Source organism: Oncorhynchus mykiss, chromosome 6 (assembly GCF_013265735.2).
Source record: "Oncorhynchus mykiss isolate Arlee chromosome 6, USDA_OmykA_1.1, whole genome shotgun sequence".
NCBI lineage: Eukaryota > Metazoa > Chordata > Actinopteri > Salmoniformes > Salmonidae > Oncorhynchus > Oncorhynchus mykiss.
In genome coordinates, this window is record NC_048570.1 from 14,515,550 (window position 1) to 14,531,894 (window position 16,345).

The 16,345-nt window shown below is 44.5% G+C and overlaps 1 protein-coding gene across 2 annotated transcripts in view; it reads right to left on the bottom strand.

Moving 5' to 3' along the window:
- The window catches only part of LOC110525302 (multiple C2 and transmembrane domain-containing protein 1), a 248,137-nt gene that overhangs the window by 138,364 nt on the left and 93,428 nt on the right, over positions 1 to 16,345 (bottom strand). For both annotated transcript variants that reach the window (XM_036979436.1, XM_036979435.1), the window contains exon 2: positions 3,029 to 3,146. In XM_036979436.1, coding sequence (XP_036835331.1) covers positions 3,029 to 3,146 — 118 coding nt within the window. The remainder of the gene's footprint in view (positions 1 to 3,028; positions 3,147 to 16,345) is intronic.

Below are 16,345 nucleotides of genomic sequence, written 5' to 3' on the forward strand. Positions count from 1 at the left end.
CCCTTTAAATTTCATAATAAAGGGCATACAGCAATAACAGCCTCTCCAAGCACATGACACCTGAACCAAAGCCACACCCACCCTGACTCTCCATTCAGAAAACAAGCTTTCACAGTGGAAATACTCAAACAACTTCTGTGGTTCAATTGTAAACTTTTTAAAAGCATGAATTGTGAAGCTACACTCACATTACCTGTGTCATGTCTATGCATCCTATTACTATTGCTCTACAGTAAACAAAAACAAAACACCCAACCCACTTGTTCTAATTTCCTCAGCATGTATATAGTACATTCCATCAGCCAGACTTAGAGCTGGTGATCTGGTCTCTGTCCTACCAGGTCCAGTGGTCATGATACTATAGTCTTGGCTGTGTTTCAAACGGTACCCTATTCCCTACATAGTGCTCTAGTCAAAAGTAGTGCACTATGTAGGGAATAGGGTGCCCTATGGGCTCTGGCCTAAAGTAGTGCACTATATAGGGAATAGGGTGCCTTATGGGCTCTGGTCTAAAGTAGTGTGCTATATTGGGGACGTCAGCTCTGTGGCTGTACCCCGCCATCACCATCGCCCAGTAACACCCAACCACCTGGGAGAGAGCAGACAGTGGGGCATCACCTGGTCACAGCCATGTAGTACCTCACCAGAGGTTGTCATTGGAAGCTAATTTGGACAGGGGTGAGTGCCTTAGGTCCAGGAGAATGATGCATTATAGCAGTTATGTGACAAAGATATATATTACAGGTCTCAGGTCAAGATAGGATATCATTCTCCCCTCTATGACAGGTCTAATAGGATCTCATTCTCCCCTCTATGACAGGTCTAATATGATCTCATTCTCCCCTCTATGACAGGTCTAATAGGATCTCGTTCACCCCTCTATGACAGGTCTAATAGGATCTCATTCTCCCCTCTATAACAGGTCTAATAGGATCTCATTCTCCCCTCTATGACAGGTCTAATAGGATCTCATTCTCCCCTCTATGACAGGTCTAATAGGATCTCATTCTCCACTCTATGACAGGTCTAATAGGATCTCATTCTCCCCTCTATGACAGGTCTAATAGGATCTCAATCTCCCCTCTATGACAGGTCTAATAGGATCGCATTCTCCCCTCTATGACAGGTCTAATAGGATATCATTCTCCCCTCTATGACAGGTCTAATAGGATATCATTCTCCCTTCTATGACAGGTCTAATAGGATCTCATTCTCCCCTCTATGACAGGTCTAATAGGATCTCATTCTCCCCTCTATGACAGGTCTAATAGGATCTCATTATCCCCTATATGTCAGGTCTAATAGCCTGAGCTCTATGTGAGGAGATAAGGAGAATTATGGCCTCCTGTATATCTGCTCCACTTGTCAGGGGGTCCCATTGGTTTCTGAGACAGACTGCTCTATTGCTGGTGCCCTGGCTGTAGACCAACGCTCTCCCACACACACACTGATGATCCGTGCCTGGACTGAGATAGATTCATGTGATGTCCCATAGAGTGGTTGAGCTATAGCCTGCCAGACTCCTAGGGAGGGGCATGGAGCTTTTGCTCTCTGAGTATTACTGTTTCAACACCTGTGAGGACAGCAGTTCTGCTTCTGAGACTTGGTAAGAGATCACTTCGGTTTTCCCTCTTTCGATTCAGTAAGAGCCCGATCATAAATAGTAAAGAGCTATTTCATTTTACTATCCCTTTATAGCTTAAGAGAAAAGGGAGAACCTCCTTTTCAATGGGATCCTATAAAAATCTTAAATTGACTTGTAGAATCTGTAATAAATACAACAACTAAGTGCTGTATTTCTTTGATACACAGACAGACATCTCTGTGCATTTGGTTGCATTCGGCTCACACCCATTATGATCATTGCATTAAAGTAACTGTCCAGTATTTCCAGATTTACATGAAATATGACCTATAATTAATTGCAATATGAGTGGAATAGTTTTTCTTCCAAAAAAATGTAATGAAGTATGTTAAAAAGCTGCTTTTCTGTTTTGGAATGGAGTGGGCATACCCCAAAAACAAAATGGTGTGGTCCTACCGGTCATTAAAAATATTCATGCGAGTAGAACGCTGATTGGCCTTCATCTTCTATGGTGCAAAAGCAAGCATTTTTTAAACGGTCTGTTTACAGTTTATTTTTTATTTATTTGCTTCAGCCACAATTATGAGTATAAGATTATGAGTACAGTTACTTTAACAGTCAGCAAACCAGACGCAGGCTGCAATTATAGCCCTCTGCTGCTGGATGTGGAAAGGCCTATTTTAGCAGTCCTAATGAGTAGTCTACAAGACAGAGAGACAAAGAAACAGGGTGTGTGTGAGAGAGAGAGAAAGAGAGAGAGAGAGAGAGAATTCACAGAAAAAGACAGATGGAATCCAAAGAGAGAAAGAGAGAGAGATCGAAAATCCATAAAGAAAGAGAGAGGATATCCACAGAGAAATCCAAACAGAGAGAAAAAGAGAGAGGTAGAACCCACAGAGATAGAGAGAGTGATTTAACCCACAGAGATAGAGAGAGAGAGAGAGAGTGATATAACCCACAGAGATAGAGAGAGGTTTTCCCATGCCAATAAAGCCACTTAAATTGAAATTGAATTGAGAGAGATGGATCCTAAAGAGATAGAGAAAGAGGTAAACAGAGAGAGATGGATCCCACAGAGTTTATTTTTTTTATTTGTTATGAAACCAGGCAAACCAGTTAAAAACAAACTCTTATTTACAATGACGGCCTACCCCGGCTCCCAATTACGGCCAGTTGTGATACAGCCTGGAAACAAACCAGGGTCTGCAGTGACACCTCTAGCACTGATATGCAGTGCCTTAGACCGCTGCACCACTCGGGAGCAGCGAGAGAGAGAGAAAGAGGGATAGAGAGAGAGAGATGGATCCCAAAGAGAGAAAGAGAAAGAGAAAGAGAGAGCGAGAGATGGAGATGGATCCCACAGAGAGATGGAGAAAGAGAGAACGAGAGATGGATCCCACAGAGAGATAGAGAAAGAGAGAGATGGATCCCATAGAGAGATACCTCCTCTGTCCCTGATGGCGAGGTTGTGTCCCCTCTTTAGAGTGATGTCCAGTTGGTACATCCCTGGGTTGGCAGGAGGAGCAGTCTCAGCATTACTTGACCCCGCGATGTTGATGCCCTGCAAGGAAACACAACAACTAGAAGTTAACCAGACAATCATCCACTACAACACAAGTAGTTAGCTCACCAATGAAAATACAAGTTGTTGCCCTGCAAAGAGAGACACACCTGATAACTTAAGCAGACAGACCAATCTATCCAATCCACATAAAGTAGCTCTACCACTAAATATCTACATGATCAAAAGCATGTAGACACCTGCTCGTCTAACATCTCATTCCAAAATTAATATGGAGTTGGTCCCCCCTTTGCTGCTATAACAGCCTCCACTCATTAATATGGAGTTGGTTCCCCCTTTGCTGCTATAACAGCCTCCACTCATTAATATGGAGTTGGTTCCCCCTTTGCTGCTATAACAGCCTCCACTCATTAATATGGAGTTGGTTCCCCCTTTGCTGCTATAACAGCCTCCACTCCTTAATAAGGAGTTGGTTCCCCCTTTGCTGCTGTAACAGCCTCCACTCATTAATATGGAGTTGGTTCCCCTTTGCGTCTGTAACAGCCTCCACTCCTTAATAAGGAGTTGGTTCCCCCTTTGCTGCTGTAACAGCCTCCACTCATTAATATGGAGTTGGTTCACCCCTTTGCTGCTGTAACAGCCTCCACTCATTAATATGGAGTTGGTTCCCCCTTTGCTGCTATAACAGCCTCCACTCATTAATATGGAGTTGGTTCCCCCTTTGCTGCTATAACAGCCTCCACTCATTAATATGGAGTTGGTTCCCCCTTTGCTGCTGTAACAGCCTCCACTCATTAATATGGAGTTGGTTCCCCCTTTGCTGCTATAACAGCCTCCACTCATTAATATGGAGTTGGTTCCCCCTTTGCTGCTATAACAGCCTCCACTCATTAATATGGAGTTGGTTCCCCCTTTGCTGCTGTAACAGCCTCCACTCATTAATATGGAGTTGGTTCCCCTTTGCGTCTGTAACAGCCTCCACTCCTTAATAAGGAGTTGGTTCCCCCTTTGCTGCTGTAACAGCCTCCACTCATTAATATGGAGTTGGTTCCCCCTTTGCTGCTGTAACAGCCTCCACTCCTTAATAAGGAGTTGGTTCCCCCTTTGCTGCTATAACAGCCTCCACTCATTAATATGGAGTTGGTTCCCCCTTTGCTGCTGTAACAGCCTCCACTCATTAATATGGAGTTGGTTCCCCCTTTGCTGCTGTAATAGCCTCCACTCTTCTGGCAAGGCTTTCCACTAGATGTTGGAACATTGCTATAGGGACTTGATTCCATCCAGCAACAAGAGCATTAGTGAGGTCGGACAAACCCCTCCAGCCGACGCTTGGCATTGAGCATGGTAATCTTAGGCTTGTGCGCGGCTGTTCGGCCATGGAAACCCATTTCATGAAGCTTCCAACGAACAGTTCTTGTGCTGACGTTGCTTCCAGAGGCAGTTTGGAACTCGGTAGTGAGTGTTACAACTGAGGACAGACGATTTTTACACACTACGTGCTGCAGCACTAGGCGGTCACATTCTGTGAGCTTGTGTGGCCTACCACTTCGCGGCTGAGCCGTTGTTGCTCCTAGACATTTCCACTTCACAATAAGAGCACTTACAGTTGACCGGGGCAGATCTAGCAGGGCGGACATTTGACGAACTGACTTGTTGGGAATGTGACATCCTATGACAGTGCCAACAAAAAGGTCACTGAAAGTCACTGAGCTCTTCAGTGAGGCCATTCTTCTGCCAATGTTTGTCTAGGGAGATTGCATGGCTGTGTGCTTAATTTTATAATCCACTAATTTGAAGGGGTGTCCACATACTTTTGTATATATAGTATATATTATAAGAGACAGCGGTGAATTGGAGTGAATAGATGGATGACCTAGGGGCATGTAAGGCAGATACACACACGAACCTGTGTGGAATGGCAGGGTCAGTTCAGAGTGCATGGATGAACAGAGCTCTTTACACAAGATAATACACAAATACAGTATGCTGCCCAGGACAAATGCTCAAGATGGCAGATACACATTGTGAATAGACAAAAAAATAGCAATGGGTTTTACAGTCATTGATATCACAGTCATTCAGGTCAAACTAACAGACACAACTGATCTCATGTAAATACTGTAGAAGTGATTGTGGATATCTGATATAGGACAGAGATATCTTAGAGAAACTTGCCTCCATGGGATGACTTCTGAAATAAAAAAACTGAATTAAAATAAAATAACTTAGAATATTCTTGTAGGTATTTGGGAATTCATTAACAAAGTGAAACTGTCAACTGTAGAGAATGTCTTGGCTGGCTCTTGAGAAATGTAGGGCTCAGTGACAATGACAGGGTGTGATAGAGTGAGCAAGCTTGCCCTACACAAAGAAATTCAACTAATGCTTTCAAAAGGAAAATCCAACTGAATCGTAGTTTATTTGTGGATCAACGTGGACCACGTTTTTGTTTTTCCATATGCAAATAAAAACACAAAAAGGGGCCTGCAACAACATTTGAATAGCATAAGACAATCAATTAAATGGTTTTGCATACAGAATGACAAAGTAGTTTTCGCCATGTTATACCAAGCTCTATGCAAACTCCTCTTTAACAGAGTGTGGAGACGCATTGAAACAGCATGATGGTATCCAGAAGAATTCTGCTGAAGTTTTCTAGGCCTAGGGCAAATTCACTGTGACATAGACACCACAGAGGTCAACAACAGTGACTTCTTCAGCAAATACATTTTCATTTGCATAAGCAGGTGAGAGAGCACACTGCTTCATGGCCAGGAAGGCACAAACAAACTCCAGGTACAAACCAGTGTGACTGCTACCTCACAAACCCCTTCTGAAACCTAGCTGTCCTCTTCACCTTTAGTTTAAATCATCACATTCAGACGTCGAATCGAGAGATATTATTAGACGGGAGGCAAAAAAAAACAAGGATTCTGCCAACATCCCTCTTCTCTATTGAAATAGCACCTCACAGTTTCCCAGAATGCACCTTAATATAGGTCTGCATCCCTACATTATGAATGCATTACTGACCAGGGGCCATACTCTTGTCAAAAGTCATGTATTACAGAGGGAATATTGGGATGCAGATGTATCTACTGTCAGAGGCTGCTGCTTTGCATAATGCTTAGAAAAGAGTAGACCTGATCCCTCATGAATAAGGAATTATGATGAGAGAGTTTCACTCCTCCTGTATGAGAGATGAGAGTAAATACTCTCATATATTCCACAGCATGAACCCGCTGCCAGAAAAGGAGATTCCATTTCAGCTCTCTGGGATTGGGTCATGCGTTGGGTCATGCGTCACACACACACACACACACACACAACCATGCACAAAAAAGGTATCTTTCAACCACTGAGTGAGTAGCAAGTTTTGTATACACATCTTTGAATTCACACTCATATCACTACTTCTTATCAAATCAAGCTTTATTTAAACAGCACATTTCAGACATGGACTGTGTTTCACCGGGGAAAATATTTAAAAAACGATGAAAATAAAAGCTGAAATATTTACTACACAACAAACATAAGATAAAAAAAACAAAAAAATAACAAAAACTCAACAACTTATAAAGCACCTTAAGGAAAAGCAAAGCTAAAAAAAGTTTTTCAAGATTTTAAATATGTTCACAGTTTCAGCCCCCTCAGGTTCTCTGGCAGGCTATTCCAGAGGCTGGGATCATAATAACTAATGGCTGCTTCTCCATGCCTCTTGGTCCTGGGCTTTGGGATAGTTAAAAGGCCAGTACCAGAGGACCTGAGGGACCTACTGCGTATATAACTTAAAAGTATGTCTGACATGTATTGGGGTGCACAACCGTGGATTGATTTAAAAACCAAATGGAAGAATCTTAAAATGAATTGTAAAACTCACTGGTAGCCAGTGCAGAGACCTTTAAACCAGTGTAATGTGTGCTCTCTGTCTGGTCTTGGTCAGTACCCATGCTGCAGCATTCTGTATGTTTTGCAGTTGACCAATGCGTTTCTTGAGTAGACCAGACAGGAGAGCATTACAGTAGTAAAATAATGGATGAGTCTCTCTGTATCAGCCGGAGAGAGAAACGGCCGCACCTTGGCAATGTTCCTCACTTGGGGAAAAAAAGCTATTTTGGTCACATCCCTAATGTGTGATTTGAAATTGAGTTAAGAATCTAAAATGACACCTACGTTTTTTACCTTGTGTTTTATCTTTATTGCCCGTGAATTAAAATGTGTGGCCAGATTCTCTCTCTGTGCTTTGTCTACAACAATAATTACCTGTCTTCTCTTGATTTAGCTGTAGGAAGCTGTGAGCCATCCAAGTATTTAAATCACTATTAGTCTAATCGTTTATCCGTGGAGCGAAAATCTTCTGGCGACAGAGAAAAGTAAAGTTGTGTATCGTCTGCGTAGCATTGAAAATCAATTCTGTGTTTTCTGATAACGCTGCCAAGGGGTAACATATATAAACTAAAACAGTAGCGGACCCAAAATCAAACCCTGTAGAACGCTAGGTGAGACCCTGTGGAACGCCAGGTGAGACCCTGTGGAACGCCAGGTGAGACCATGTGGCAGAACTGCAATATTTCACACTGAGCACCAATATACCTCACGTAGCTCCTGAAGTTCATTCTCTCACCAGATATTAACTAAGGATATCAACTCATAGTTAGCAGGGGCTATTCTTCATACCAGAAACTGTCTTTATAAAAGGCATTATGAAGTAGTGTGGCCTTGAGGGGTCCATGAGACCGTCATTCCTCGTGGTAGTGGCACTGGCAGGTCATTTCCACTCTGTGTTACCACCTCCTTTTTTACATAGCAGCTTTCAACATTATTAGACCACTCATGACAAACCCCCTTAATGACAATCCCCATCAGCTAGTCACACAGCCACTGCAGTCTGCTCAGCTCTCTGCTGACCTCACCATTTGGACCCCAGGAAGAGTAGCTGCTGCATGAGAAACAGTTAATGGGGATCCAAATTAACTAAAGTAAACCAGTCACCACTTCTCCCCTCTGCATTCCCTAGGAGTCGGCTTGGCCTGGAGTTGTTCGTAACCATGTAATCTGCCTGGAGAAAACATATAGTCGTAATGAGTCACTGTACGCTTCCTTAGCCCTTGGCTAACACTGAGCTGGTTAGCATGGAGAGGTGCTGAGCTCTGTTGTTGGACAGGACAGTGTCATTTTGTACATTTATCCAGAGCACATACATTTTCATCAAATCCACAACCCTGGCTTTGCAAGCACCATGCTCTAACAACTGAGCCTCGCGGGACTGTAATGGGTGTTGAAGACTGAGCTGTATGATGGATGTGGCAGCTGATTTGGATAAACACTTTATGTTTCCATGCAGCCAGGTGCCATGGAAACGCATTTGCATCAGAAAAGGGTGTGTGTGTCAGGATTGCATAGGACGGAACAGTATGTGTGTGTGTGTGTGTGTGTGTGTGTGTGTGTCCGTTTGCGTTGCCTGGGTGCACAAGTGTTAAAAAGTCTGTTTACCTACAACATAATGAACCACAGCATCTGTCATAATAGAAACTACAGTAGTAGTTTAAACACACAGTTCCTTCTAAACCATCAGACTCACTGGATTGGACTGAGAGAAGCAGCCATTAATACTTTCAACAACACAATTTTAGCCTCTTCATCTAACTAATGAAGAGCTATAGTCAACATTAAAATAACCAAAAAACGGCAATAAGCACATCTGCCTGATTGTGCGCAGCAGTTGTTGATCTTATTGAGTCCTATTTCACATCCATTCATATTTCACACAGTCATTTCTTTAAAGTCAAGCTTGGAAGGATGGGGCTGATAGAAAATATCAAATACTATGTGATGAGAAACTTCTCCTGGACATCAATAGCTAACAGTCAGTTATTCAAACAGACCCTAGTGGTACGGCCCAACCCCTCAGTGGGACCCTAGTGGTACGGCCCAACCTCTCAGTGGGACCCTAGTGGTACGGCCCAACCCCTCAGTGGGACCCTAGTGGTACGGCCCAACCCCTCAGTGGGACCCTAGTGGTACGGCCCAACCCCTCAGTGGGACCCTAGTGGTATGGTCTAACCCCTCAGTGGGACCCTAGTGGTACGGCCCAACCCCCCAGTGGGACCCTAGTGGTACGGTCTAACCCCCCAGTGGGACCCTAGTGGTACGGTCTAACCCCTCAGTGGGACCCTAGTGGTACGGTCTAACCCCTCAGTCGGACCCTAGTGGTACGGTCTAACCCCTCAGTGGGACCCTAGTGGTACGGCCCAACCCCTCAGTGGGACCCTAGTGGTACGGCCCAACCCCTCAGTGGGACCCTAGTGGAACTGCCCAACCCCTCAGTGGGACCCTAGTGGTACGGTCTAACCCCTCAGTGGGACCCTAGTGGTACGGTCTAACCCCTCAGTGGGACCCTAGTGGTACGGTCTAACCCCTCAGTGGGACCCTAGTGGTACGGTCTAACCCCTCAGTGGGACCCTAGTGGTACGGTCTAACCCCTCAGTGGGACCCTAGTGGTACGGTCTAACCCCTCAGTGGGACCCTAGTGGTACGGTCTAACCCCTCAGTGGGACCCTAGTGGTACGGTCTAACCCCTCAGTGGGACCCTAGTGGTACGGTCTAACCCCTCAGTGGGACCCTAGTGGTACGGTCTAACCCCTCAGTGGGACCCTAGTGTACCAGAGAACAAGCAGAAAAGTGAAGATCCAATCAAATGGATGTGATAGGAAGATCACTTCAACTACACTCCAACCAGGATGCATTTATGTGATTAAAATCATTTTTCATGGGGCACCCGAACATAAACAAAACCAAAATGGGCCGTAGATTTCTCCCATTCAGAGTCTATCTGAGATGGACTAAAGACATATTTTTAGTTTGTTCACCACACTTTATTGGGCCAATGTTTCTGCAATCTATTTAGTACTAAATAAGAGATACATTGTATGAATAGACTAGTTCGGAAAGTGCTGGATAGTTTGGGTTTTGTGTATTTACCGAATAACCCATCATATAAAACCTAATGTGTGTAACACAGTGTGCTGACAAAACATTTGACTGTCAGTCAGTATACACAGTTAATGTACAGTATGCATTGCAATGTATGCTTCACCTTAACGACAAACAGAAACAACATGTGCTACTGTAACCCACAGCTAAATCAATGAGCTATTTTAAAGACATACTATAGACCTAAATCATTAGGTTCTCACATAGCTCTGCATCTCTGTGCTAGAGGCGTCACTACAGACGTCCTGGTTTGATTCCAGGTTGTATAACAACCGGCCGTAATTGTGAGTCCTCATAGGGCTGCGCATAATTGGCCCAGTGTCATCCGGGTTTGGCTGGTGTAGGCCGTCATTGTAAATTTGTCCTAGTTAAATATATACAGTATATAGATTTGTTAAATAGCCAACCCTATAGTATGACTAATAGAGAAACAGCTAGTTCTCTATACTATAACGATAGAATGTTCAGATGAGTTTGCATATTTCAAGAGCTAATTGACTCTGTTCCGGTATCCCTTGTACTGTATATAGCCTCGCTACTGTTATTTTACTGCTGCTGTTTAATTATGTGTTATTTACATTTTTTACTTACCTATTTTTGAATTAACACTTATTTTTCTTAAAATTGCATTGTTGGTTAGAGCCTGTAAGTAAGCATTTCACTGTTGTATTCAGCACATGTGACAAATAAAATTAGATTTGATTTGAATACAAGGAGCTCATTATTTCTGCCATATTTTTCACCTTTATTTTAAGCCATTAAACTCTATCCCTGGTCTACCCTGCTCAGGCTACAGACTCATCCCAGGTCTACCCTGCTCAGGCTACAGACTCATCCCTGGTCTACCCTGCTCAGGCTACAGACTCATCCCAGGTCTACCCTGCTCAGGCTACAGACTCATCCCAGGTCTACCCTGCTCAGGCTACAGACTCATCACTGGTCTACCCTGCTCAGGCTACAGACTCATCCCAGGTCTACCCTGCTCAGGCTACAGACTCATCCCTGGTCTACCCTGCTCAGGCTACAGACTCATCCCAGGTCTACCCTGCTCAGGCTACAGAGTCATCCCTGGTCTACCCTGCTCAGGCTACAGACTCATCCCTGGTCTACCCTGCTCAGGCTACAGACTCATCCCAGGTCTACCCTGCTCAGGCTACAGACTCATCCCAGGTCTACCCTGCTCAGGCTACAGACTCATCCCAGGTCTACCCTGCTCAGGCTACAGACTCATCACTGGTCTACCCTGCTCAGGCTACAGACTCATCCCAGGTCTACCCTGCTCAGGCTACAGACTCATCCCTGGTCTACCCTGCTCAGGCTACAGACTCATCACTGGTCTACCCTGCTCAGGCTACAGACTCATCCCAGGTCTACCCTGCTCAGGCTACAGACTCATCCCTGGTCTACCCTGCTCAGGCTACAGACTCATCCCAGGTCTACCCTGCTCAGGCTACAGAGTCATCCCTGGTCTACCCTGCTCAGGCTACAGACTCATCCCTGGTCTACCCTGCTCAGGCTACAGACTCATCCCAGGTCTACCATGCTCAGGCTACAGACTCATCCCAGGTCTACCCTGCTCAGGCTACAGACTCATCCCAGGTCTACCCTGCTCAGGCTACAGACTCATCCCATCTCATGCCCTGCTCAGGCTACAGACTCATCCCATCTCATGCCCTGCTCAGGCTACAGACTCATCCCATCGCATTCCCTGCTCAGGCTACAGACTCATCCCATCGCATTCCCTGCTCAGACTACAGACTCATCCCATCGCATTCCCTGCTCAGGCTACAGACTCATCCCATCGCATTCCCTGCTCAGGCTACAGACTCATCCCATCTCATGCCCTGCTCAGGCTACAGACTCATCCCATCGCATTCCCTGCTCAGGCTACAGACTCATCCCATCTCATTCCCTGCTCAGGGTACACACTCTTCCCATCTCATGCCCTGCTCAGGCTACACACTCTTCCCATCTCATTCCCTGCTCAGGCTACACACTCTTCCCATCTCATGCCCTGCTCAGGCTACAGACTCATCCCATCTCTCTCTCTCTCAAGTATCAATAAACATCTCATGGTAAGCTGATCCCCACCATTGAACGTCAGCCATAAACTCAGTGGTGTCAGGGTGGAAGGCGTACAGTCAGCATGACAACATACACACAGTCACTCATCAATCAATCACCAGCCACACACTATTGTCTTCAGCTTAATTACTTATCATGTAATACCATCCTACCTAACCCCCACACAGAGACAGAGAGCATATTGGTCAGAGGAGCAACCTCAGTGAAATGCGAGCAGGCTTTCGTTGAGTTTGGGTAATTACACAATGTTTTGTACAAGTGTACAAAACATTGACATAGACTGAAATAGACTGACCAGGTGAAAGCTATGATCCCTTATTGATGTCACTTGTTAAATCCACTTCAATCAATGTAGATGAGGGGAGGGGGAGCCTTGAGACAATTGGAACACAGATTGTGTACAGTGCCTTGCGAAAGTATTCGGCCCCCTTGAACTTTGCGACCTTTTGCCACATTTCAGGCTTCAAACAAAGATATAAAACTGTATTTTTTTGAAGAATCAACAACAAGTGGGACACAATCATGAAGTGGAACGACATTTATTGGATATTTCAAACTTTTTTAACAAATCAAAAACTGAAAAATTGGGCGTGCAAAATTATTCAGCCCCCTTAAGTTAATACTTTGTAGCGCCACCTTTTGCTGCGATTACAGCTGTAAGTCGCTTGGGGTATGTCTCTATCAGTTTTGCACATCGAGAGACTGAAATGTTTTCCCATTCCTCCTTGCAAAACAGCTCGAGCTCAGTGAGGTTGGATGGAGAGCATTTGTGAACAACAGTTTTCAGTTCTTTCCACAGATTCTCGATTGGATTCAGGTCTGGACTTTGACTTGGCCATTCTAACACCTGGATATGTTTATTTTTGAACCATTCCATTGTAGATTTTGCTTTATGTTTTGGATCATTGTCTTGTTGGAAGACAAATCTCCGTCCCAGTCTCAGGTCTTTTGCAGACTCCATCAGGTTTTCTTCCAGAATGGTCCTGTATTTGGCTCCATCCATCTTCCCATCAATTTTAACAATCTTCCCTGTCCCTGCTGAAGAAAAGCAGGCCCAAACCATGATGCTGCCACCACCATGTTTGACAGTGGGGATGGTGTGTTCAGGGTGATGAGCTGTGTTGCTTTTACGCCAAACATAACGTTTTGCATTGTTGCCAAAAAGTTCAATTTTGGTTTCATCTGACCAGAGCACCTTCTTCCACATGTTTGGTGTGTCTCCCAGGTGGCTTGTGGCAAACTTTAAACAACACTTTTTATGGATATCTTTAAGAAATGGCTTTCTTCTTGCCACTCTTCCATAAAGGCCATATTTATGCAATATACGACTGATTGTTGTCCTATGGACAGAGTCTCCCACCTCAGCTGTAGATCTCTGCAGTTCATCCAGAGTGATCATGGGCCTCTTGGCTGCATCTCTGATCAGTCTTCTCCTTGAATGAGCTGAAAGTTTAGAGGGACGGCCAGGTCTTGGTAGATTTGCAGTGGTCTGATACTCCTTCCATTTCAATATTATCGCTTGCACAGTGCTCCTTGGGATGTTTAAAGCTTGGGAAATATTTTTGTATCCAAATCCGGCTTTAAACTTCTTCACAACAGTATCTCGGACCTGCCTGGTGTGTTCCTTGTTCTTCATGATGCTCTCTGCGCTTTTGATGGACCTCTGAGACTATCACAGTGCAGGTGCATTTATACGGAGACTTGATTACACACAGGTGGATTGTATTTATCATCATTAGTCATTTAGGTCAACATTGGATCATTCAGAGATCCTCACTGAACTTCTGGAGAGAGTTTGCTGCACTGAAAGTAAAGGGGCTGAATAATTTTGCACGCCCAATTTTTCAGTTTTTGATTTGTTAAAAAAGTTTTAAATATCCAATAAATGTCGTTCCACTTCATGATTGTGTCCCACTTGTTATTGATTCTTCACAAAAAAATACAGTTTTATATATTTATGTTTGAAGCCTGAAATGTGGCAAAAGGTCGCAAAGTTCAAGGGGGCCGAATACTTTCGCAAGGCACTGTATGTGTACCATTCAGAAGGTGAATGGTCAAGACAAAATATGCCACTGTACTGTCTGTCGCCGTACTGTCTGTCACCGTACTGTAGAGCAACTCATACTTTTTATTTTTTTATTTTTTATTTTACCTTTATTTAACCAGGTAGGCAAGTTGAGAACAAGTTCTCATTTACAATTGCGACCTGGCCAAGATAAAGCAAAGCAGTTCGACAGATACAACGACACAGAGTTACACATGGAGTAAAACAAACATACAGTCAATAATACAGTATAAACAAGTCTATATACAATGTGAGCAAATGAGGTGAGAAGTGAGGTAAAGGCAAAAAAGGCCATGGTGGCAAGGTAAATACAATATAGCAAGTAAAACACTGGAATGGTAGTTTTGCAATGGAAGAATGTGCAAAGTAGAAATAAAAATAATGGGGTGCAAAGGAGCAAAATAAATAAATAAATTAAATACAGTTGGGAAAGAGGTAGTTGTTTGGGCTAAATTATAGGTGGGCTATGTACAGGTGCAGTAATCTGTGAGCTGCTCTGACAGTTGGTCCTTAAAGCTAGTGAGGGAGATAAGTGTTTCCAGTTTCAGAGATTTTTGTAGTTCGTTCCAGTCATTGGCAGCAGAGAACTGGAAAGAGAGGCGGCCAAAGAAAGAATTGGTTTTGGGGGTGACTAGAGAGATATACCTGCTGGAGCGTGTGCTACAGGTGGGAGATGCTATGGTGACCAGCGAGCTGAGATAAGGGGGGACTTTACCTAGCAGGGTCTTGTAGATGACATGGAGCCAGTGGGTTTGGCGACGAGTATGAAGCGAGGGCCAGCCAACGAGAGCGTACAGGTCGCAATGGTGGGTAGTATATGGGGCTTTGGTGACAAAACGGATTGCACTGTGATAGACTGCATCCAATTTGTTGAGTAGGGTATTGGAGGCTATTTTGTAAATGACATCGCCAAAGTCGAGGATTGGTAGGATGGTCAGTTTTACAAGGGTATGTTTGGCAGCATGAGTGAAGGATGCTTTGTTGCGAAATAGGAAGCCAATTCTAGATTTAACTTTGGATTGGAGATGTTTGATATGGGTCTGGAAGGAGAGTTTACAGTCTAACCAGACACCTAAGTATTTGTAGTTGTCCACATATTCTAAGTCAGAGCCGTCCAGAGTAGTGATGTTGGACAGGCGGGTAGGTGCAGGTAGCGATCGGTTGAAGAGCATGCATTTAGTTTTACTTGTATTTAAGAGCAATTGGAGGCCACGGAAGGAGAGTTGTATGGCATTGAAGCTTGCCTGGAGGGTTGTTAACACAGTGTCCAAAGAAGGGCCGGAAGTATACAGAATGGTGTCGTCTGCGTAGAGGTGTATCAGAGACTCACCAGCAGCAAGAGCGACCTCATTGATGTATACAGAGAAGAGAGTCGGTCCAAGAATTGAACCCTGTGGCACCCCCATAGAGACTGCCAGAGGTCCGGACAACAGACCCTCCGATTTGACACACTGAACTCTATCAGAGAAGTAGTTGGTGAACCAGGCGAGGCAATCATTTGAGAAACCAAGGCTGTTGAGTCTGCCGATGAGGATGTGGTGATTGACAGAGTCGAAAGCCTTGGCCAGATCAATGAATACGGCTGCACAGTAATGTTTCTTATCGATGGCGGTTAAGATATCATTTAGGACCTTGAGCGTGGCTGAGGTGCACCCATGACCAGCTCTGAAACCAGATTGCATAGCAGAGAAGGTATGGTGAGATTCGAAATGGTCGGTAATCTGTTTGTTGACTTGGCTTTCGAAGACCTTAGAAAGGCATGGTAGGATAGATATAGGTCTGTAGCAGTTTGGGTCAAGAGTGTCCCCCCCTTTGAAGAGGGGAATGACCTCAGCTGCTTTCCAATCTTTGGGAATCTCAGACGACACGAAAGAGAGGTTGAACAGGCTAGTAATAGGGGTGGCAACAATTTCGGCAGATAATTTTAGAAAGAAAGGGTCCAGATTGTCTAGCCCGGCTGATTTGTAGGGGTCCAGATTTTGCAGCTCTTTCAGAACATCAGCTGAATGGATTTGGGAGAAGGAGAAATGGGGAAGGCTTGGGCGAGTTGCTGTTGGGGGTGCAGTGCTGTTGACAGGGGTAGGAGTAGCCAGGT